At 39.4% G+C, this 24,971-nt stretch overlaps 1 protein-coding gene, 1 non-coding gene and 1 pseudogene across 3 annotated transcripts; 1 reads left to right on the top strand and 2 right to left on the bottom strand.

Moving 5' to 3' along the window:
• Positions 1-3,649: 3,649 nt before the first annotated feature.
• On the bottom strand, positions 3,650-6,468 carry LOC104590925 (subtilisin-like protease SBT1.3 pseudogene; annotated as a pseudogene). The gene has a single exon (XR_016080858.1). The product of XR_016080858.1 is annotated as a subtilisin-like protease SBT1.3 pseudogene (transcript).
• Positions 6,469-13,169: 6,701 nt separating this feature from the next.
• On the bottom strand, positions 13,170-15,936 carry LOC148804315 (uncharacterized). The gene is made up of 3 exons (XM_088900533.1): positions 15,146-15,936; positions 14,939-15,080; positions 13,170-14,669 (listed from the first exon to the last, which is right to left on the bottom strand). The coding sequence occupies exons 1-3, from the start codon at positions 15,934-15,936 to the stop codon at positions 13,170-13,172; spliced, it is 2,433 nt and encodes an 810-aa protein (XP_088756659.1).
• Positions 15,937-24,539: 8,603 nt separating this feature from the next.
• On the top strand, positions 24,540-24,645 carry LOC148804314 (small nucleolar RNA R71). The gene has a single exon (XR_016081553.1). It is a non-coding gene; the product is annotated as a small nucleolar RNA R71 (small nucleolar RNA).
• Positions 24,646-24,971: the final 326 nt, after the last annotated feature.

The following is a 24,971-nucleotide window of genomic DNA, read 5'->3' as shown; positions in this document are numbered from 1 at the left end:
TGTACGAACAACCCATAAATCAAGAAAATCATAAAGAACAGTTCTAAATAATAATCAAATTTATGTAAAATTAATTTCAGATTATTTGCCCATTAATTTTGGGAACAAATTTCCAAAACCCATATCTGTGCATATCGGGTAGAACACCTTCTGCCCATTTGCACAGGTTCAGATCTGAAACAAACTGGTTCAAGATTTGAACCATGGCTCTGATATCAGTGAAGGGATGAGAGATCCATCGTATGGATGCCCAAAGGTTGCGGAATAAGGGAGCAAATTTGAAAAATTTTTCTCTCCCATCAACTGGGAATCGCATTCCCTATTTTAGAAAATCATATTTTCAATGATCAATCTTGAACCATAAACTGAACCAGATCTGAATCAAAAGGAGTATGAGAGGATTATACCTGATACGGAGAAATAGTATCTCCCAACGAAGGTGTTCACGCTCAAGGAAGGATCCAAAAACTGCTCCCACTAAAGATGGCGCAGTGTAGGATGGAGTAGAATCAGCAGTGTTCTTCTCCAAGAACTCTGTCCTTCGCAAGAATCAGCAAAATGGCACGTGAGCACAGGGCAGCAAGAACAGGGAGGCGGCAAGAGAGTATTCGCATGGTGCAGAATTCTCTCTTCTTGTGATTTCACCATTGAAGAAAATCTAATTGTGTGTCTTCTAAAGGCTGTCGCCCCTTCCTTCTTTTGTTAACCTAAAAGATCAGCTCCTGATCCAATTAGGAGCTGCTTATCCAAATATGATTTGGATAAGACCTCTTTTAGGTGATAGGGATAAACCCTTATCTTATCTGCAGATTAGATTAGCTTTCTCCTAATCTCATTAGGAGGTTTCTAGATCTGAATCACATTCAGATCTGGACTCTATGAGTGGATAGGGTCAAGACCTTATCCTACCTGCTAATCCATCTCAGAATTCGCCCCATTATTAACTAATAAAATAGCCCAGTTCGAAATGGGGCTTTAGGCCCATTAAGCTTATGTGCTCACCTAACCTTCCTAACTGCTGCCCAGTTGGGCTTCCTTATATGGCGTGGGACCCAAGCATTGATCTACACATCAACCACATGGGTTCGGCCCAGCCTTTGTTACAAGGGTTGGCCGAATACACTGTCATGGACAGTGCACCCCCTGAAACCCATCAAATGGGCTCTATGGGCCCAACACTTACCCTAAGTGGTCCCTGGGCCAAACCACCTTGTAACACCTAGGGACTGTGGGCAGATGCAAGATTAGTCCATCAGGTATTATCCTCAATAGTCTTACACTTAACCTCTCAGCCCATAATGATCATACACTGCTCGACAAGAGAGGACCTCTCCCTCGACTGCAAGGAACAGTGTTGCACTCTCCACTTATATGGATCCTAGGAATTAAAACCTTCTTACAAACATTTTAGAAACCATAATATATATACTTTTATATCTTATATAAAATATATTTTGCAAAACAAATCTCAACGATTGAAATTGGCTGCCGGCAGTCTTGGTTTCCATCAGTGAGAGTGCATCCCCGATCATTACCTTTGTCCGACAAAGGGGCTGATCCTGTCACTATGATCACCCACTCAGATGAATTCTCGGACTGTCCCAACATACCCAGATTTTGACCCCCGCTAAGGATCCTACTGAATGGTACATCAAAGACAGCCCAATCCGACACCTAGTGTAGTATCATAATCGAGTCTAGGGGTTGGGTGTAACTTTCCAGTTTTGCCCATCAATCTCCAAGGTCTAGGGCAATATTGGAAATCTGGTTCATTTCATAGATTCAATTAATCATACACTGTATGTGCCTAGGGTCTCACCCTGGCAGCGGAGACAGGCCACCCCAACCGATTTGGTGGCACCACAGTGTCAGTAGTGGTCTTGTCCTGTTAACAAACTGGAATTATTCAGTACCCACATTTGTCCCTTAAACACAAAAAGGGGAAAGATCTTTGGTCCTGTACCAGAGCAGCAGTACTTTGGAGTTTGTGTTGTGAAAGGAATGCAAGACTTTTCGACAACAAATCAAGAGATGAAGACACCATATAAAAATGTTATGGTGAAGACAGATGACTGGATGTTAACCTGGTGCCATCCACACGGTACCACCATGGAAAGGTTACAATGAGTTTCTCAGGGCTAATTGGGACTAGAAACTCAATCAATGCTGAGATTTCTGCACTATTTTTGGGTCTGAAGTTAATTAATTTACTAGGATTGTCTAATCTGATGATTGAAGGGTCCCTGGATACTTCAACAGCTGATCCGAGAATCTATTTCAATGGCATCCAATCTGAATTGCTTGTTCAGATGGAAACCATGCTTGGCTTATTCAATAGCAGATGCTCTTTCTGAGGCAGGAGTGTCCCGGGAGCAGCACTCTAGGTCTAGGGCCGGGCATTGATGTAAACCCAACTTGATTGTAACAGAATATGGGTCTGTCAGTTTTGTTCTATTTGTACTGTCTGCTTTGTCGCATTTTTTGGATACTAAGTAGTTCTTTCTCACAAATCACAATTGATACAATTCACTGTTGCTGATAAATAAAAAGGTGATATGGTGTGCAAGATTTAGGATATTGGACAGAGAAGCGGATGAATATATTTTTCTGTTTACCAAACTTGAAGTGGAGAATATAGCTCCTTGTGTCTCAGATGCAAGATGGTGGAAGGGATACAGAAATGGCTACTTCATTGTTAAATCTTTCTTCTCCCTCTCTCCTTAATTTCCCTTTGATTTTCTCACTTAATCACTTCCAAAGCAAACACATAATACTCTTTGCAACACTTGGGTTGAAGATTAATCCTAATCTTGTAAATGAAGAGGATCATATTTTAAAGCTTAATACAATTTATTCTAAGAAAGGTTATTGTGCTTTCCTAACCAACACTGCCACCCTCCCCCCACTAACTTTCACAGAGATATGATTAATGCAGCCAACTCCACTATGCATCTTGTTGTGCCAGAAACCAAAGATAATATGAAAGAAAAATACAACAATAGAGAACACACAAGATTTAATCATGATTTGCACTTATGTCCATGGATGAATCCCTGCCATAATTCTAATGCAATAATACAATCCTGGCATAATAGCTAGTTTTTATCACTGATTAGTTTTTTTTTTTTCACGTTCCTAATTCAAGTACAACTGAGTGTATGTATTGCAAAACAAATATTGAAAATACCCTTGTATGTTGTATGACCGAATTCTGCATACCCTTTGCTTGTAAAAGAACTCTCCAATAAATTCTAGCACCGCACTCTTTTCTTTCATGCAATTTTGGCTTGTATGAGTTAGTTGGTAATGTAATTTTGAAGTTGCTTACTAAGAGGTATTCCTTTTTCTGTTTTGCCAGTCAGTGACCTGGGAACATTAGTTGCTCATGAGACTGGCAAGGCCTTCTTCTCAGGTATTAAACGGATGCTGAGATTTGTTGATCTCATTGGCCGATCTATTGTGGTATATGGAACTGAAGATAAATCAGACCACGGTACTGGAGCTGCAGTGATAGCTAGGAGTGCAGTAGGTGAAAACTATAAAGAGCATTGCACATGCCATGGCACCACCATATGGGAATCAAGTAATAATGATTAATTGTAATAAAAACTTGATGATTGTAATTTTAGATCAGATGTGTTACCTTCAATTTGTTGAATATGTGTTCTAAGTGGTCTATGCTGTATTAATTCAACTTGATTTATTATCCTTTACTGAATACTACAAGATTTCTGTTATTCTGTATGAAAAAGGAAGAAAAGCCATTCTATGTAATAAAAATGGATGAGCCGCAGAACTCTTGGATACCTTTGTTTATTCGTGTCATCTTCTAGATTCTCATCAAAACACTTATATTGGTTCTAGCCATGTGATTACTATTGGGCTCCTTACCTTGTGTATTCCATCACTCCATATCAAATTTCCGAATTCCGGCATTGATTGCCGAGATTTTGTGGTGAAGGTGATCTTGTATGCTAGTTTCCGGTGTTTGCTTGTAAATTGGAGTGTTTTTGGCTCTACTGAGACAGAAGCACCTTTGAACTGGGAGACTCTGGCATGGTAGGTTGAAACAGGGGATCCAACATTGGTGACAGTCCTGTGAAGTGTCAAGAGAGAAATAGAGTGCTGTTCTGGAAATACGGCAGAAATGGCAGGATAGTTTAGATCACCTGGGTTTGCAAGAGTGTGATGGCAGGATCTGTTCGAGGACTTGGTGAAGACTTTGAGCTGCATTGGTGTTAGCTTCTGTGTGCAGAGGAATTCAAAGTAATCCTGCACGCCCATGTCATAGATCAGGCCAGGGTCAAGAGCTTTCAGTGGGTTTAGGTGACCAGCCCCATGGCCGAATGGATTTGAAGGTTTACCAGTTGAGGCATCTTTGAGTGGGTTGCGTGTATTATCATGGATGTAAGCTGTGGTCATTAGGGATGATTTTATCGCCGCTGGACTCCATTCTGGATGCTTAGCCTTGAGCAAGGCAGCTACCCCACTGACATGCGGGCATGACATAGAAGTCCCGGACAAGATATTAAACCTCACTCTCCGACGGTCAGTTGGCAAACCTGATGGCCCTGCTTTGCCGGTCCATGCTGCAAGGATGTTCACACCAGGCGCCACTACGTCAGGCTTCAGAATTTCAAGTGTGAGGAAGTTGGGCCCTCTAGATGAGAATGCTGCCACCACAGGGGAAGGCCGTATGCTTAACTTTGTGCCAAGAATCGCTAGAGTTGCAGTTGGGCGTGAATTTGTTAGGGCATAGCGCTTGATGGCTTTTCCAGCCTCTGCTCCAACTGCAACTGCTGGAAGGAGGTGGCTGTCTGCAACCAGCTCTTCCCCATTGGCAGCAGTATTTGATAGGATCATGCCCACTCCACCTGCAGATTTCACCACTTGACCCTTCTCTACTCTTGGGTTGACACCACGATCGCAAATCACAATTTTCCCAGCCACAGTACGTGGATCTAGAGTCCCCTCAAGACACAAGGAGCTTGGATCAGGGCTACTGGAATTGCTCCCCATGTAAGCCAGAGGGTATTGCTTCTTTGCTGACAGGTTTCTCCGGCCTTTGTAGAGTGAGACCCCAGACGAAAGGTGACCATTCCCCAGTTTTACTGTAGATGGGAAATCCCTGTCCATGGTGCTGGCTCCAACTGTGATGACCCAAGGAGATACATTGGTGAGACTGATTGGATCAGGCCCTCCATTTCCAGCCGAGCAGGAAACGAATACGCCCTTCTCCATAGCCACAAAAGTGGCTATGGACAAACTATCGCGGTAATAAGAAGAGACACCGCCTCCCAGGGAGATTGACAACACGTTGACACCATCAGCCACGGCTCGGTCTACTGCAGAAAGAATATCCGAACTGAAACACCCATCAAGCCAACACACCTTGTAAGCTGCCACTCTTGCCCTGGGTGCCATTCCTCGGGCCGTCCCTCGAGCGTAGCCTAGAAGGTTTGCACCTTCTACGGGGGAGCCCGCAACTGTGGCTGCAGTATGGGTGCCGTGTCCATCCTGATCTCTCGGCGATTTGTACTCGTCCTGCTCGTTGATCTTCCCGGAAGCAGCTTCATATCCACGGTAGAAGATCCGGGCACCGATTATCTTCTTGTTGCAATTGTCTGTCGTAAAGCCTCGGCCCGTCTCACAGGCTCCCTTCCACTGTGCAGGAACCGGTTTCATGCCTGTGTCATTGAAGCTTGCACTCTCTGGCCATATTCCAGTATCCAGCACTCCCACTACGACATCATGATCGGATAAGGTATCAGACCAAACAGTACTGGTGCTGTCTTCCGTTTCGAGCCCGAGGAACATAGGACTCCTCGTGGTGTGTAGGTGGTAGACAGTTTCTGGATACACGGCCAGAACGCCATACCCCTCCTCCAGTCTCTGAGCTTCTTCTTCAATAAGCCTGGCAGCAAACCCATGAAACGCTGTTTCATAACTGTAAATTATCCGCTCGGAGGCATCCTCATCTTCTGATTGAGGTGTGGCCATTACTGACTTGACAGTAGATGAGTACCATTCGAGGTGGTCCGCGAATGACTCCGGCAGCACCGACTTATCCATATGAACGATATAAGTCTTCTTTAGTGAGGAGAGGGTAGCTGTGGAGACAGCAAAGACTACGGTTAGATACCACAGAAAAGACAGTAACAGCCATTTTACTGAATCTCTGTTAGCCATCATCGCCATGTGGATGTGGAGGAGGTGAAGGGAAGGGGAGTGGGAACGAAGACTTTTTCTCTGAATGAAAAAGAAGAAGAAGAAGAAGAAGAAGGAGAACTGATGGAATGATATTTCAGCTTCAGGGCTGAAATGTTCAGAAGCTGAGGATTTGGCACTTAGTTAATTTGTCAGGCAGTGCAGAAATAATAAAGGTGGCAGTTGTTGACGAACGTCCCGTAGATTTATCATTTAAGAAGAAGGTGGTGGGGTGAGACGTGAGAGTTGGATTGCCATGTTGCTATATTGGCACCTCGGAAGTGGTGTCCACTATTTAGTACTGCAATAATGCAAAAAAGTACATGATCTTTCAGCCGTTAGATTGAGAAGATGATGACATCATTGACATGAGCCTTGTTGTATCATAAATGAACAGCTTGGAATGGAATGGCAGTTTACCAGTCTAAGCAGATATTAATGGAGGGCCAGAGCCCAGATGGGTGGAACTCGGGAGATGATTCACGCAGAGTTCAAACCCAACCGATTCGTTAATGCAGACGACTTTGATTGTTGGTTGCTACCTACCAAGGCAAGATGCCTGTGGCACCTGATAAACTTTTTTGGGCATGGCCGATGAGTCACCTCCTGGTGTGAATTCTGTTGAGATCTTACTTTTTGTCTGTGTCAAACTTTTTTTGAGTGGAGAAGTGATTGTCGTTTCACTAATTCATATTTGACAGAATGTGGAATTTGTTTGATTGGATTGACATGAATCGAAAAAGTTGCTGAGCGAGTGACTTGTTTTTGTTCTGGATAGTTTGCATGTTTGCACCAAGATTAAGACCAGAAATTATTTAAAAACATCCAGATAAGATGGATAACAGCCATCTCCATTTCCTTTTTCAAGCCTTAACGAGTACCATTTCCTTTTTCTCTCTTTTTCTCCATTACACTCTAATTGGCCAAAAGAAGAAAAAGAATGAGGTAAAAGCTTCAACTTTAGCTGTGTAAAAATAGCAAAAGCTAGTGGAGAAGGCAACCACTTTTTATTGTTAGTGGGGTGCATATTCTAAAAAGAATCGTAAATAAAAAGAAAATCTTTGATCTCCATATCCTGTGCATGGTATCCCTTTCAACCAATTTGATTCCAACTAAGATCATGCAAATTCAATCCCTTTCCTGGGATTTCGATCTATCATTCAAATTCAATTTGTTTATAATTGGATTGGATGTGAATCCATCATTCTATGCAAAGGTTGTAATTGGTTCTTTGTTCTTATTTATTTGCACTGATCATAGATGAATTGATTAAACATATTAAATATTTTATGGTGTATGCCGTTTATTTCAATTGATAAAATTAATGAAAGATTAAATGTAAAATTAATTAAGTTTATGGAGGAATATCTTAAAATCAAGAGGTTTTAAGATTAGTAAGATTAGAACAGACATGTGTCATATAAATTTAAATAAAAGTAGTGCAAATCAAGGTATACTTAGCATTGGAGATCATAAATATAAAATTAAGTGCTTTTTTTTCAGTACCCCGGTTTGATAATTTATAACAAAAGAGATTAAGGAGGATGTTGCCAATAAAATTAGAGTAGGATGGGCAAATTGAAGTGATGCATTCAAAGTCCTACGTGATAATTGAGTACCACTTCACTAAAAGGAAATTTTTATAAAGGGTTGAATACTTAAACTACCCTTATGGTTTAGCAAATGGACACAAACATTCCTTACTGTTTAAGAAATTACTTAAAGTACTCCAAACATTTTTGATAATGGACAAAATCCTATCCTACCATTAGCATGTCGTTACAATCCATTCGCATGTGATGTCACGTGACATATATAATTTTTCTTAATTCCGAGGTTACTCTTCTATGATCAATTATGCCTGTCATTGTTCTTTAAATTTTCATCCACTCAGGAATCAAATTGATCTAAAAATTTTCATCCACTTGGACAGGCCACCACCGGTGAGGAGAGGGTTAGATTCTAAAAAAAGTCTCAACTGGATACAACAAAATGTAGGTTGATTTGGTGGGAGGATATTATGATGTTGGGGACAATGTGAAGTTGGGGTTTCCCAAGGCTTTCACGACCTCCATGCTTTCATGGAATGTTCTCGAGTTTGATGGAGTGATGAAGGCCGAGTTACAGAACGCAAGGATCACCATTCGTTGGGTTACTAATTACCTTCTCAAAGCTACCGCTCATTCTAACAACATTTACGTTTAGGTCTTTGTTTCAGTTTGTGATTATTTCCATCTTTTGTTCTCTATTTATTTCCTTGTTGGTAGAAAATCTAGTTTGGAGGTTTTATAGAGGGAGTAGTCTTATCTTTAGAAATATTTCTTCTATTTGATTGCTAGGAGAGGTATAACAGAGGAGTTGAAGGTGGTTTTGTATGTTGGAAGGAGATTCAAATTTTCAAGAATCTCTCCTCCCTCCCTTGTGTTCTTTGGGTTTTCTCTTTTCCTCTTCCCTCCTTTGAATGCATGGGAAGACTCCTTATCCCACATTGCTTGGGAAGAGAGTTGAGTTTGAGTATATCTATAGACTTGCTCTCTATGGGTAGGGACGTAGGAAGAAAGCACTATAGATGTTCACATGCATTTGGGGGGTGTTAGGGGTGCTTTTCACATGCGTGTGCCGAGCCAAGCCGAGCCGGGTTGAGGCACGGGCGTGGGTACATGTATACGCACGCTACACCAAATCATTTTGGTTTTTGACCAGTTTAAACAGTTTGACTTTTGAATTTCAAAATTTAGTTTTTAAACGTTTCCTTCTTCCTTTTTGTGTCTCTTCGAACATGTGCAATATTTTGAAGAGACATCTCACTGAAAGAACACTTCTGTGTCCATTCGGATGATAGAACACTCTATAAAAGTGTTAGACAATTTTGACTAGTTTAAACAGTTTAACTTTTGAATTTCAAAATTTATTTTTCTAAACGTTTTCTTCTTCCTTTTCGTGTCTTTTCTTCTTTGTGTCTCTTCGAACAGGTGCAATGTTTTAAAGAGACATCTCACTAAAAATGACACTTCTGTGTCCTTTCGGGTGACAAAACACTCTATAAAAGTGTTAGACAGTGCATGCCCTTAGCTCCAATCAGATTGAAGTACAAATACATACATTTATTGTAAATGAATAAAAGTATATTATTATTTCATGTTGATATTGTTATGTTTTTTGTGAAATTACCCATTAAATTGGACATTTATGAGACTCGTGTTAGTTTAGAATTGATAGCCATAAATATATAACCCTAGCAAGTGCACTAGTTATCAAATAGTATAATAATATCGTTCCCACGGGGATTTAACAAAACAAGTATTAGAACCACCGTCTTCCCTAATTATCTGGACAATCGAAATTCAGATTTGAGCAAGAACTACTGAAAATAAACACTAGAAAGAGTAAATAGAAACAAAGGTGATCATTAACCGAATATGCAATGGATGAAATCGCTAGGACTTTTAGTCCACCTAACCAATGTAATGAATATTGATGGGTTCGGTTAACCAAGATTATTTGTCATTCCCATAAGCTGAGGTCTTCCTAAATTTATTTAATATTCTCTCTCGAGATATACTAAACCTACGCCCATCAGGTAACCCTTCGATCTCTCGAGTAGAGCTCTCAAGATGGAAATGCATTAAGTCCAAGAAAAACCATTAAATTCAGATGAATCATGTATATACATCTCTATATACCATTCAATTCACTCTATGAATTATTTAGTCGATTTTGTGAATTCCTCTCTTGATTCATTCACATAACACAAATCAATTAAGAGGTGGCCAAGCTCTTAATTGCATTAAGCACAATAATTTATAGACTATATGGAAATCACAATCTTGGATAAATCATAAAGATAAAAATATATTCATTAACATGGTTAGGCTTTCCACAGCCCTAGCAAGAAATAAATCAGTTCATGATAAGAGAATTAAAGCAAACAAAGGGAAAGAAAGAACTCTTGAATTTGCCCATGGTGCTGAGATCTCCTCTCTTTGCCGCCACCTTCTTCTTGAAGTTTCTTGAATTCTTGATCATCTTCCCTCTGTTTCTTGACTTCTTTTCTCCTCTCTTGACTGATTGCTCAATGCAATTCGTGATCCCCTCCAGAGATTGAGTGATCTTAAAGCTGGTCCACCCCCTCCTTTTTATAGCTTAAAGGGGAGGGGGTGGTCTCCTACTTCCTCTTGAAGTTGATCTTACAAAAATAGAAAGTCCTATCCTAATTCTACTCTTATCTCTTTATCTAATGAACTCAATCCCTTTATCTCTCTAAGATTACATCAAGAATTTAGATCTGGGAGGACTCTTCTCAGTTTCTTGTTCTTGGATTTGTATTAGACCTCCTCTGCGAATTGGGCTTCAGCCAGGCCTTTCTGCAAGTTGGGCTTCAGCTGTGGATTGGGCCTTCCTATGAAAGGTGTGGCTTTTTCTCTTATCTTTCCAGTGGGTCTTGAATCAGCCCAATCGGAGTTCGGATACGCGAGTTAGGCCCAGATTAATTAACGATGTCGAAACTGTGAAAAATCATCCGATTTGTCTTTCTTTGCTCCTGATGCCTTCTTTCATGCCCTGAACCAAAATACAAGAAATATGAGTCCAATTAAGTACTAATTTAGTATCAAAGACAAAATAATTGGGGATAAAAAATATGATAAATTCTACTCTCATCAAGAATGTTCTTAGCCATTGGAAAGACTTACGGAGTTTATCCTGCCAAGGCTGACATTGATGTGTTATCAAAGAAGTTGGAGCATCTTGTCTCAACTGCTAGGGTTACACCCCAAAGCACATGCAGTGTGTGTTTGGATGAAACTTTGAACTCAGATCATTTTTCAGTTATATCATGGACCTTGGAGATTGATGGGAAAAATTGGAAAGTTACACATAACCCCTAAACTTGATTATGGTACTACACTAGGTGTTGGATTGGGTTGTCTTTAATATGCCAATTAGTGAGATCCATTGAGAATCAAAACATGGGTATATTGGGGCACTTTGAGATTTCACTTGAGTGGGTGATCATAGTGATAGGATCGGCCCCTTTATCGAACAAAGTGAATGATAGGGCTTACACTCTCTCTGATGGAAACCTAAACTGCTGACAATGGATTTCAACTATGTTTGAGATTTGGTTTTGCAAAATATATTTATGATATATATTTAATGTTTTATGAAAAATGTTTGCAAAAGGTTTTAATTCTCGGGATCCATCTGAGCAGAGAGCGTGACACTGTACCTTTCAACCAAGGGAGAGGCCCTTCCCTATCGGGCAGTGTTGTGATCATTATGGGTTGAGAGGTTAAGTGTAAGCGACCATTAAGGGCTGATTACCTGATGAGCTTTATCTTACTTAAGTCCATTATCCTTGGGTCTTCATAGGATGGATGAATTCAATGATTATTTAAGTATAAATGTTGGGCCCATATTGAGCCCATAGTGATGTGCTCAAGGGTTCACTGTGGTTAACAATGAATTCAATCAAGCCTTTTCACAAAAGTTGGGCTGAACCCATATGAACTTATATGAGGTCATTATGGGGTCCCACACCATACAAATCAGGCCTAAGTTGGCCATGCAACACCCTTGGATCATGAAGCTTTAGGCCCATAATTAATATGATTAATTAAGCTATCAACATGACAGCTTAAGTTGTCATGTGATGGCGTGCTGTCGTAGGCACCCAAAAATAAACCTCTACTCGTAAAGATGAAATGTAGTAGTGCGAGTAGGGATCATTCCCATAGAGAGTATCTAACCCAAATTATGTGCTATGTGAATCAAAGATGGAAAGGGGTGTATGTAACGGAAATCAGATTTAAAATAAGGAAAATCAGAATTAATAAAGAATGCAACTTAAATGATAATTTAGGTAACTTCGAGTGCTGAAATTAATCAAGGAACAAATCTTGGTCTAGGATAACATCCACCATCAGAATTACACTACTGCTCATCGATGCAAAGATAAATCAATTCAGACTCTGAATATTCATTGTAGGAATTAATTTCCTACATCTTCCTACTATCAGTTAATCGGAAAACAAGTGATCCTCTTAACCCTTACTACTGAACAACCCCTAAACAAGCATTAAAGATTTAATCCAGCAATAACATTAAACATTAGAGATCGATGAAGCTAAACCTTGCCCGTCCTCGGGCAAGACAAAATTCAATCAAAAACAAAACAAACAACTATCTTACCGATCTTTAAACTCAATCTTCCTTCCTCTTTTTCCACAAATATCCTACGTTGGTTATTGCGAACTATTAAGTCAACACAACCAAGTTATACTCAACTCATCTATCAGCCAATCCCTTCTTTACTACAACAAACCAGGTAGTAAACTAGGGAAAACATTTTTACTTGCTCTCTTTTTTTTTTCCTTGGTGGAAGTGAGTGCATTTTATGCTCCATCTCACTTTTAGGACAAAGTCAGTGGGTGCATTTTATGGTCCATCCCACTGTTAGGATTACTTGGTCAATAGGTGCTATGCTCCGTCCTACTAATTGAATTGCTGGCTAGTAGGTGCATTTTATGCTTCATCCTACTATTGAATTGCTTGGTTGGTAGGTGCATTTTATGCTCCCTCCTACCAATTGAATTGCTTGGTAAAATATTTACCATATTTACTTAAACCTGAATTTAGGACTAGCTTAAAAGGGATGGCTTCAAATGAATGGTGTACTCCTTGATCATATTTCTTTACTCATTTCACAAGAATTTTCCCAGAATACTGTTTCAATTGATTTCAAAAGAGTTGAGTTTTTTTTTTTTTTTTTAAATGCAGAAAAACACGACCTAAATCAAATTTTAAAATACAACCTAAATTCTAACCTAAATCCTAAATCCCCGCCCCCCCACAATTAAATCTTACATTGTCCCCAATGTAAGGTAAAATGCAAAGAAAGGGCAGAAACAACTAAACTATAAATGCAAAAACAAGAAAAAAAAGAAAAACAAACTTCCCTGTTTTTAATTATCATAAACTGGATCCTCTAACTCTTGTGGTTGCAACTTCTGATGCCTTCCCCTTCCATCCATCATGGGTGGGTTCAGCCTTCTTTGTGGTTGACAGGAAGGTTTTGCTTGCTCTTCAAGTAAGATGCGATGCATGCATGTAGACGTGTTGATTTCTTTGATATCTGCAATCGTACAACCGATAGCCGTCTTATGCTCCTTGAGAACCCGCACAATCTGCTCTTCTTGTGGTGTGCTAAGGCTACTAGAGATAATCACCGGTAATGTCTCTCCATCTCCAAGGAATACATGCTTGAGGTGATTAGGGAGAGGCTTCAATTCTGGAACGGGGGCTTGCAAAACAGAGGGTAAAAGTCTCCTGTTAGAAATCGGCAATATAACATAAGGAGCATTACCTGACTGTTGTAAGTCTGGAGATTCATCCAATGCTGCAACAGTTTCCTGCAAATCAGCATTCAGCATTGGCTCCTCTCTCTCAAGATGTTTACTAATGGAGACGTCTAATCCATCCTTTCCATTAAGTTCGAAGACTTCCTGTGCCAAAGAATCAATCGCATCAACAGAACAAATAGGATTATCATCAGTAGGATATTTAATGGCATCATAAATATTAAACTTAATAATCTGACCATCAAATTCCATGGTGAGTGTGCCATTATAAACATCTATCTTAGTCTTGGATGTTTTTAAGAATGGTCTTCCTAACAGAATAGGAGTGGTTTGATCATCGTTATCCATATCAAGCACATAAAAATCAGCAGGAAATACCAAATCATTTACTTTCACAAGAACATCCTCAACTACACCCTTAGGATAGGCATTAGATCTATCAGCTAATTGAATCACAACACCAGTTTTATTTAAAGGTCCAAGTTTCAAAGAAGCATATATAGAATATGGCATGACATTAATGGAAGCTCCTAAGTCTAACATGGCCTTTTCTATTCTAGTGTAACATATCATGCAGGGGATAGTGAACATACCTGGATCCTTGCACTTTGCAGGGAGTTTTTTTTGAACAACTGCAGAAACATTCTCCCCTACTCTCACCTTTTCACATCCTTTTAGTTTCTGTCTCCTCTTGTGTGTACACAATTCTTTTAGAAATTTAGCATAATCAGGTACTTGTTTAAGAGCATTAAAAAGGGGAATATTTGCCTCGCATCTACGAAAAGTTTCATAAAAATCTTTGAACTGCTCATCTTTCCAAGAACCTGCTAAAGCATTAGGAAAAGGAGGTACCGGTTTATAATCAGAAAAGGGTGGAAACTTACGCCTAGGTACTTCATCACCATCGGGAGTGATGTCTTTCTCCTTTTCTTGGTTCGACAATGCAGGGGCAGCCTTTGCTGGAATTTCAACCTCTTTACCACTTCTCAAAATGATTGCACTTACATTTTCTTTTGGATTCACAACCGTTTGAGAGGGTAATTTCCCTGAACTTTGCGCCTCTAACCGCTTAATTATGGTCTCCATCTGGCCCATCTGATTGTCCTAACGTTGGATACTAGCCCTCATCTCTTGCTGAAATTTCAAAGTGTTAGTGGCAAGAGATTTGACAATATCCTCTAAAGACATACCTGAATCAGAATTTTGGGTTGGCTGTTGTCTAGGGGGTGCGGCTAATATGGCTGAAAAGTTTGGCAGTTTTGTGGATTCCCATAGCTGAGATTGGGGTGATCCCTCCATCCCGGATTATACGTGCTCGAATAGGGATCATATTTCCTTTGCGGTTGCCCTGGAAAACCACCTGCCGCATTTACTTGCTCGACGGGCTCCTCTTGAAGAGTTGGGCACATATCCATTGGATGCCCTATTGTCGAACATATCCCACAAGCCTTCACCGTTTGCATATTACCTGCAACTAATTGACAAACAAGAGAGGCCAGACTTGAATTTGTTGTTCTAGGGAAGAGATATTTACCTCATTAGCATGCTTTGATGGAGGGTTAAGCCTATAGCCGAACTACTGAGAATTGGCCGCCATATTTGCAATCAGATTTCTCGAGGCCCCGGGAGTTTTATCTACTAAAGCCCCTCCACTAGCAGCATCGATCATGCTCCTATCAGTAGGTTGAAGTCCCTCATAAAAATATTGAATAAGCAGTTGTTCGTTGATTTGATGATGGGGACAGCTTGCACATAATTTTTTAAAGCGTTCCCAGTATTCATGTAGGGACTCCCCGTTGTATTGCCTTATACCGCATATTTCTTTTCTGATATTGGCTGCCCTTGAAGCTGGGAAGTACTTTTCTAGGAATAGCCTCTTCATCTCGCTCCATGTGGTAACACTCCCGGAAGGTAGATAATAGAGCCAATCCTTAGTCGAATCCTTCAAAGAAAACGAGAAGGCTCTCAATTTGATTTGCTCTTCAATTACCCCCATGGGTTTCATGCTCGTGCATACCACATGTAGCTCCTTCAAGTGCTTGTGAGGATCCTCACCTGCAAGACCATGAAAAGTGGGCAAGAGATGTATCAGTCCAGATTTCAATACAAAATTAGCATCAGCATCTAAAGCAGGAAAAATTATGCATAGGGATTGCTGATTCAAATCAGGTGCGGCAAGCTCTTTCAGGGTTTGGTTTCCAGCCATGATGTCCTCTTCTCTCAAATCAGATCCGCAAACAGATAGAGAATCGAAGGGTGGATGGTTCTCCTCAGAATGACTCTGAGCTTCCCTCCTTAACCTGCACAAAGTCCCTTCTATTTCTGGATCGAACTGCAAATTACCTTTCTTAGAGAATCGGGTTACAGGCATAATTTAAGCAAAACCTAATAAACCCTAAATGACATACCATAAAACAAATAAAAATAAATAAAAAAATCTAGAACAGTTAAATAAATAGATAAATGAATAAAACAGAAAACAATCTATGCTAAAACACAAACAATCAAAGTGATCTATAGAAAAAAAAAGGATTTTTTTTTGAAAATTTCAAGAACTAAACCATGATCACGAGAAGCACAAAACTGATTAGAAAAACTCCCCGACAATGGCGCCAAAATTTGGCGTGTTGTCGTAGGCACCCAAAATTAAACCTCTACTCATAAAGATGGAATGTAGTAGTGCGAGTAGGGATCATTCCAGAGTATCTAACCCAAATTATGTGCTACGTGAATCAAAGATGGAAGGGGGTGTATGTAACAAAAATCATATTTAAAATAAGGAAAATCAGAATTAATAAAGAATGCAACTTAAATGAGAATTTAGGTAACTTCGAGTGCTGAAATTAATCAAGGAATAAATCTTGATCTAGGATAACATCCACCATCAGAATTACACTATTGCTCATCGATGCAAAAATAAATCAATTCAGACTTTGAATATTCATCGTAGGAATTAATTTCCTGCATCTTCCTACTATCAGTTAATCGGAAAACAAGCGATCCTCTTAACCCTTATTACTGAACAACCCCTAAACAAACGTTAAAGATTTAATCCAGCAATAGCATTAAACATTAGAGATCAATTAAGCTAAACAACACAAGCCCAAGCGGTTGCATTTAATTTAGTCGATTGTTCTTCCTAGGATCTAACAATTTAGTCAACTGTTCTTCCTAGGATCTAACAATTTAGTCGACTGTTCTTCCTATGCCAAAGAATCAATCGCATCAATAGAATAAATAGGATTATCATCAGTAAGATATTTCATGGCATCATAAATATTAAACTTAACAATCTGACCATCAAATTCCATGGTGAGTGTGCCATTATAAACATCTATCTTAGTCTTGGATGTTTTTAAGAATGGTCTTCCTAGCAGAATAGGAGTGGTTTGATCACCATTATCCATATCAAGCACATAAAAATCAGCAGGAAATACCAAATCATTTACTTTCACAAGAACATCCTCAACTACACCCTTAGGATAGGCATTAGATCTATCAGCTAATTGAATCACAACACCAGTTTTATTTAAAGGTCCAAGTTTCAAAGAAGCATATATAGAATATGGCATGACGTTAATGGAAGCTCCTAAATCTAACATGGCCTTTTCAATTCTAGTGTTACCTATCATGCAGGGGTAGTGAACATACTTGGATCCTTGCACTTTGTAGGGAGTTTATTTTTGAATAACTGCACAAACATTCTCCCCTACTCTCACCTTTTCACGTCCTTTTAGTTTCTGTCTCCTCTTGTGTGTACACAATTCTTTTAGGAATTTAGCATAATCAGGTACTTGTTTAAGAGCATTAAAAAGGGGAATATTTGCCTTGCATCTACGAAAAGTTTCATAAAAATCTTTGAACTGCTCATCTTTCCTAGAACTTGCTAAAGCATTAGGAAAAGGAGGTACCGGTTTATAATCAGAAAAGGGTGGAAACTTACGCTTAGGTACTTCATCACCATCGGGAGTGATGTCTTTCTCCTTTTCTTGGTTTGACAATGCGGGGGCAGCCTTTGTTGGATTTTCAACCTCTTTACCACTTCTCAAAACAATTGCACTTACATTTTCTTTTGGATTCACAACCGTTTGAGAGGGTAATTTCCCTGAACTTTCTGCCTCTAACCGATTAATTGTGGTTGCTATCTGGCTCATCTGATTGTCCCAACGTTGGATACTGGCCCTCGTCTCTTGCTGAAATTGCAAAGTGTTAGTGGCAAGAGATTTGACAATATCCTCTAAAGACATACCTGAATCAGAATTTTGGGTTGGCTGTTGTCTAGGGGGTGCGATTAATATGGCTGAAAAATTAGCGGTTTTGTGGATTCCCATAGCTGAGATTGTGGTGATCCCTCCATCCCAGATTATACGTGCTCAAATAGGGATCATATTTCCTTTGCGGTTGCCCTGGAAAACCACCTGCCGCATTTACTTGCTCGATGGGCTCCTCTTGAAGAGTTGGGCACATATTAACCCTAGCAAGTGCACTAGTTATCAAGTAGTATAAAAATATCGTTCCCACGAGGATTTAACAAAATAAGTATTAGAACTACAGCCTTCCCTAATTATTTGGACAATCGAAATTTAGATTTGAGAGAGCAAGGACTACTGAAAATAAAAACTAGCAAAAGAAAATAGAAGCAAGAGTGATCACTAACCGAATATGCAATGGATGAAATCGCTAGAGCTTTTGGTCCACCTAACCAATGTAATGAATATTAATGGAGTCGATTAACCAAGATTATTTATCATTACCATAGGCTGAGGTCTTTTCAATTTTATTTAATATTCTCTTTCGAGATATACTAAAACTACACCCATCAGGTAACCCTTCGATCTCTCGAGTAGAGCTCTCAAGATGGAAGTTTATTAAGTCCGAGGAAAACCATTATATTCAGATGAATCATGTATATATATCTCTATATACCATTCAATTCACACTATAAACTATTTAGTCGATTATGTGAATTCTTTTCTCGATTCATTCACATAAACCAAATCAATTAAGAGGTGGCCAAGCTCTTAATCGCATTAAGAAAAATAATTCATAGACTATATGGAAATCACAATCTTGGATAGAATATTAGGGGATAAAAATATGATAAATTTTATTCTCATCAAATCCCTCCACACTTAAACTCTTGCCCGTTCTCGAGCAAGACAAATCTGAAGCAAAACTAAAACAAGACAAGCTGGCTAACTATTAAAATTTTGGAGGTCATTCTTCACAGGATGTTCGCCCTCTTGCATGCCTTGATCCAGTATTTAATGATCCTTCCATTCGTCCACTTCTTGTTCCTCTTTAACTTGTCAAAGAATTATCTTAAATCGCCAATCCTCATGTTCCCAAGTGAAATCAACAATAAAGGGGAGCAGGCATTTCGTCGCGTGAACAATTTTAGGACTAAAGTAAAAACTCATTGTTTTCATAATCAAAATGCAGCAAGATTTAAAGTATTCCCTCATAATAAAATATATATGTTTTTTCGAATAAGTCAAAACAGGGAATGTTATTACTATAGGCTTGCTTATGTATCACATCTCCACCACTAGCATGAGTTCATTGCATCAAAAGGTGACAAGGGGTTTGGGATCTAGGGATGAGTGTATTTTATGCTCCATCTCACCCTTTTCTTATGCTTTTAGTGTGAGTGCATTTTATGCTCCATCTCACACTTTATTTCTTCTCTTCTTCCCTTTCTCTCTTTTTCTTTTTCTTTTTTTTTTTCGAAAAAGGCATCACCATTTTCATACCAATCATTGAACTCACTATCATGGTCTCAACATTTCTACTAAAGCAAGTTCTAGAATAATCAAACCATGTTAGATGGTCATAAACCAAATGCTCATAGGGGTCAAATTTGTATTGCATCTTGCTCGTTGATCATTCCAACTACTGAGGTACCTTTCATAGCCAAAAATTTTGGCTAGATTTGCTTGCATCATTTCTTGTCTATCGCTCCTAAGCACATGATTCATGGTGGTTTGCAATCATTCAAAAACAAGTCTCTAGGGAGCAAAGATTTCGAAAGGAAAGGTTAGAGAGTGATAATCGAAGCATGCTAGAGTCCAAAAAAATTTATCAACCCTTTAATCCTCCCCCACACTTAAGATATACATTGTCCTCAATGTATGGAATATGCAAAACAAGAACAAGGAGAGAAAGATTTAAGAGGAATTCCCTAAATGCCTCGTTGAGATCCTGCAGATGCGAGATATGAAAAAAACACACTCATAAGAGAGAAAAAAAAAATTGAACAAAACAAACAACTAAACTTAATGGGCTGCCTCCCACAAGCATTCCTTTTAATTCGTGAGCTTGACTTTCACCTTTCTTTCATGGCGGTTTCAAAGAGAGAATGGACCCATGGTGGATGGGTTGCTCCCCTTCAATATAATGCTTCAATCGCTGCCCATTTACCTTGAATGTACTCTCATCATCATTATGCAGTTCAATTGCTCCATGAGGGAATACCCTAGCCACTTCAAAGGGTCCGCTCCACCTGGTTTTCAACTTCCCAGGAAATAGCTTGAGGCGAGAATTAAAGAGCAAAACCTTGTCACCTTCCTTGAATTCCTTCCCTGCAATACAAGAGTCATGCCTAGCTTTGGTCTTTTCTTTGTAAGTGCGGGCATTCTCATATGCCTAATTCCTCCATTCTTCTAGCTCGTTGGCTGAAGTTTCCTTGCATCACTTGCATTGCTTAGATCAAAATTTAAAAATTTGGTAGCCCAATAAGCTTTATGTTCCAACTCAACGGGTAGATAGCATGCTTTGCCGAAAACTAATTGGTAAGGAGACATACCAATTGGGGTTTTAAATGCAGTACGGTAAGCCCAAAGTGCATCATCTAACTTCAAGGACCAATCTCTCCTAGATGTGGTGACCGTCTTTTCTAAAATCTGCTTTAGTTCCCTATTAGAGACTTCTACTTGGCCGCTGGTCTGAGGGTGGTAAGGGGTGGCGATTCAGTGTGTAACACCATATTTGTTTAACAATTGTTCAAATTGTTTATTGCAGTAGTGCTTTCCCCCATCACTTATGATGGCTCGAGGTGTTCCAAAACAAGTAAATATGAATTTCTTTATAAATTTAATGACAACTTGAGCATCATTAGTAGGGTATGCACATGCTTCCACCCATTTGCTCACATAATCCACAGCCACAAGTATATAAGAATTATTAACAGATTTTGGAAAGGGTCCCATGAAATCGATGTCCCATACATCAAATATTTCGCAGACAAGAATGTTGCTCAAGGGCATCTCATTTCGTCGGGAGATATTACCTGTCCTTTGGAAATGATCACAAGCACTTACATATGCAAAGACATCCTTGAAGAGTGATGGCCAATAAAAACCGCTTTGGAGAATTTTTGAAGCGGTTCTTGATGCTCCATGGTGACCTCTTGCTTCTTTGTCATGGCAGAATTTTATAACACTTCACACTTCCTCCTCAGGAATACATCTCCTTATCAAACCGTCCCTGCAGATTTTGTACAAGTAAGGTTCATCCCATAAGTAATACTACACATCAGAGAAAAATTTCTTTCTCTGCTGATATGTCAGGTGAAGAGGCACCACATTCCCTGCCAAGAAATTAGCCAAAGCAGCAAACCAAGGTTCATTATTACCATTAATCGCATATAGTTGCTCATCTAGGAATTCATCAGGTAAGGCTGAATTATCAATATTTTCAACATACTTTTCATCCAGCCTTGATAAATGATCAGCTACTGTATTTTCACTACTCTTCTTGTCCTTAATTTCTAAATCAAATTCTTGCAACAACAAGATCTATCGTAGCAGCCTAGGTTTTGCATCTTTCTTAGCAAGCAGATATCTCAAGGCAGCATGATCAGTGAATATGATAACTTTAGATAAGAGCAAATAAGATTTGAATTTTTCAATAGCAAATACTACTGCAAGTAGTTCCTTTTCGGTAGTGGAATAATTTTTTTGTGCTTCATTCATGGTCCTACTTGCATAGTAAATGGTATGAAATTTCTTATTCTTTCTTTGCCCTAAAACTGCGCCCAAAGTATCATTACTTGCATCACACATGATTTCGAAGGGTAGTTACCATACAGGAGCTGATACAATTGGTGCTTGAACCAATTTCTCTTTAAGAGTGTTGAATGCATGAAAACAATCATCATTGAATTCAAAAGGTACATCCTTAACTAGCAGATTTGTCAGGGGCCTTGCAATTTTAGAAAAATCTTTAATGAACCGCCTATAAAAGCCTGCGTGTCCTAGAAAACCCCTAACATCTTTTAATGATTGAGGAGGAGGAAGCTTTTCAATCAGTTCTATTTTGGCTTTATCTACTTCGATGCCCCCGGAAGACACCTTATGCCCTAGAACGATTCCTTCCCTAACCATGAAATGGCATTTTTCCCAGTTCAAAACAAGATTAGACTCCTCACATCTTTGAAGTACCTTTTCCAAGTTATGCAAGTAGTCATCGAATGATGATTCGTAGATGGAGAAATCGTCCATGAAGACTTCCATTAAGTCATCGATGAAATCACCAAATAATGACATCATACAACGTTGGAAGGTAGTAGGCGCATTGCATAGTCCAAATGGCATTCTCCTAAATGCAAAGGTTCCATATGGGCATGTGAAAGTGGTCTTCTCCTGATCTTCAAGTGCAATAGGGACTGAAGATACCCGGAGTAGCCGTCTAGGAAGCAATAATATTCGTGCCCTGCATGTCTCTCTATCATTTGATCAATAAATGGCAGAGGGAAGCGATCTTTCCTAGTGGCCTCGTTCAGCTTTCGATAGTCTATGCATACCCTCCAGCCAATTATTGCTCTTGTGGGAGTTGATTCATTATTTCCATTTAGACTTACAGTAATCCCACCCTTTTTTGGTACGACTTGAACAGGACTTACCCATGATGAATCAGAAATCGGATAGATAATACCTGCTTTGAGCCATTTCAGAATTTCTGCCTTTACTACCTGTTGCATTTTAGGATTGAGCTTCCTTTGCGGTTGTGCCTTGGGACTGCAGCCTTCCTCCATCAAAATCTTATGTGTGCATACCAAGGGGTTAATCCCTTTCAAGTCGGCAATGCTCCATCCGATGGCTAGTATGTGCTGTTTCAGCACTCTCACCAGTTTTTCCTCTCGGAGACCTGTCAAATCAGCAGAGATAATCACGGGTAAGGTGGACTCTTCTCCCAGAAATATATATTTTAAATGAAAAGGTAAGGGTTTAAGTTCCAAAGCTGGAGGTGCTTTGATGGAAGGTAATAATTGTTTAGAGGAGGTCGGCCCATCTAGTGGTAGAAATCTCCCTTGTCTTGGCTTGCACTCTTCTTGGTCGGCCTCTAAAAAATTCATCGCCTCTTTTACCTCTTCCTCCATGACCTGTATGTCATCACAAGAAATAATAATACAGATTTCAAACAGGTCATCTAACTTTGATTTATTAATTTTGGCTGCCACCACATCAATAGAGTCGATTGCATATATCTCATGTTCTTTCGTGTTGGGATACTTTAGGGTTTGGAAAACGTTAAATATCACTTCTTCACCATTGATCCTAAGAGTAAGTTGACCCTTTTGTACATCAATTAATGCATTACCAGTAGCAAGAAAGGGTCTCCCTAGAATTAATGGCATCAATCTATCCTCCTCCATATCCAACATGATGAAATCAACAGGGATGATGACCTACTTTAACTAAGACATTTTCCACTATTCCCCTAGGGTATTTAATGCTTTGATCGGCCAACTGTAGGGTAATAGTGGTAGATGTTAGTTCATGCAATCCATGTCTTTTAAAAATAGAGTAGGGCATTAAATTTATATTGGAACCAAGGTCACATAAAGCTTTCTCAAATTCAGCGTTGCCTATGGTGCAAGGTATAGAAAAACTCCCTGGATCTTTCAGTTTTGGAGGTAGCTTATTTTGAAGAATGGTCGAACATTCTTCATTTAGCTTTACCATCTCGCAATCCTCCCACTTCCTTTTGTTGGACATCACATCCTTCAGGAATTTGGCATACTCCGACATCTGTAACAATACATCAAGAAGAGGGAGATTAATATGGATCTTTATAAACACTTCCAAAAATTTTTCAAATTGCTTATCTAATTTAGCCTTCAAGACTCTTCTTGGGTAGGGGATAGGAAGTTTAATTTCATTTAAATTCAGTTTAGGGGTGCTTCCCTCATTCTCCTTTTGCAGATCGGCCACATCAGCTTCCTTGTTGTCTTCTTGGGCTTCGCCGATTGTCTTCCCACTTCTTAAGACTATGGCATTTACCTGCTCTCTGGGATTCTTCTCCATGTTGCTGGGTAGCCGTCCCTCTTTTCTTTCCGACAACAGATTTACAATCTACCCCATTTGAACTTCTAAGTTTTTAATCGATGCTTCATGGCTTTGGAATTTTGCCTCAGCAGTATTAATGAACTTAGAAATTATCTCCTCCAAATTACTCTTTTTTTCTTGTGGGGGCGGCTGTTGTTGGAATCCCATGGGTGCCTTTTGATTGCTGTTCCATGAAAAATTTGGATGATTCCTCCACCCTGGGTTGTACGTGTTCGAATATGGGTTGAAATTTGACCTGCCAGCATGGGAGATAAAATTAGCATTCTCATGTGAAGTAAAATGACTACTTAATGGGAAATCAGAATTTGTATGTCCTATTTGACCACAAAAATCACATGGGATGCTAGATGGTGTATTAATTGCTACAATATTAAAAGTATCCAATTTCTTATTCAGATTAGCAAGTTGAGCAGATATGGCTGCAAGGGGATCGATATAGTGTACTCCCCTCTGATTGGTGCGGTCATTGCTCCACTGGTAGCTGTTTGACACCATCTCCTTCACTAGGTCATAGGCTTCCTCTGGTGTTTTTCTCATGATTGTGCCACCTGCTGCTGCATCCATAATGGAGTGATAGGATGGAGTAATACCATTATAAAAAGTTCGAATTTGACGCCAAGTTGGTATCCCATGGTGAGGACACTTCCTAAGAATCTCCTTGAATCGTTCCCATGCTTCATACAAAGATTCCCTCTCAAATTGAGCAAAAGTAGTAATATCATTGATTGGCTTTGTTGTTTTAGAGGGTGGGAAATATTTAGCCAAAAATTTTTGGGTTAGATCATTCCAAGTGGTGATACTTCCTGCAGGGAGTGAGCTAAGCCAATCTTTAGCTCTATCACGCAATGAAAATGGAAATAATCTATGCCTAATAGCATCATCACTAACTCCATTATGTTTAAATGTATCACATATTTCTAAGAAGTTAACAATGTGTGCATTAGGGTCATCACTTGGTAACCCACTAAACTGAATACTTGTCGGAATCATTTGAATTATTGCAGGCTTGGTTTCAAAATTGTTGGCCTGAATTGTGGGCTTGGAAATGCTGGAAGTC

Source organism: Nelumbo nucifera, chromosome 1, assembly GCF_055504915.1.
Source record: "Nelumbo nucifera cultivar China Antique chromosome 1, China Antique-T2T, whole genome shotgun sequence".
In the NCBI taxonomy this organism is placed as follows: domain Eukaryota; kingdom Viridiplantae; phylum Streptophyta; class Magnoliopsida; order Proteales; family Nelumbonaceae; genus Nelumbo; species Nelumbo nucifera.
This window is presented reverse-complemented; position numbering and strand designations above follow the sequence as displayed.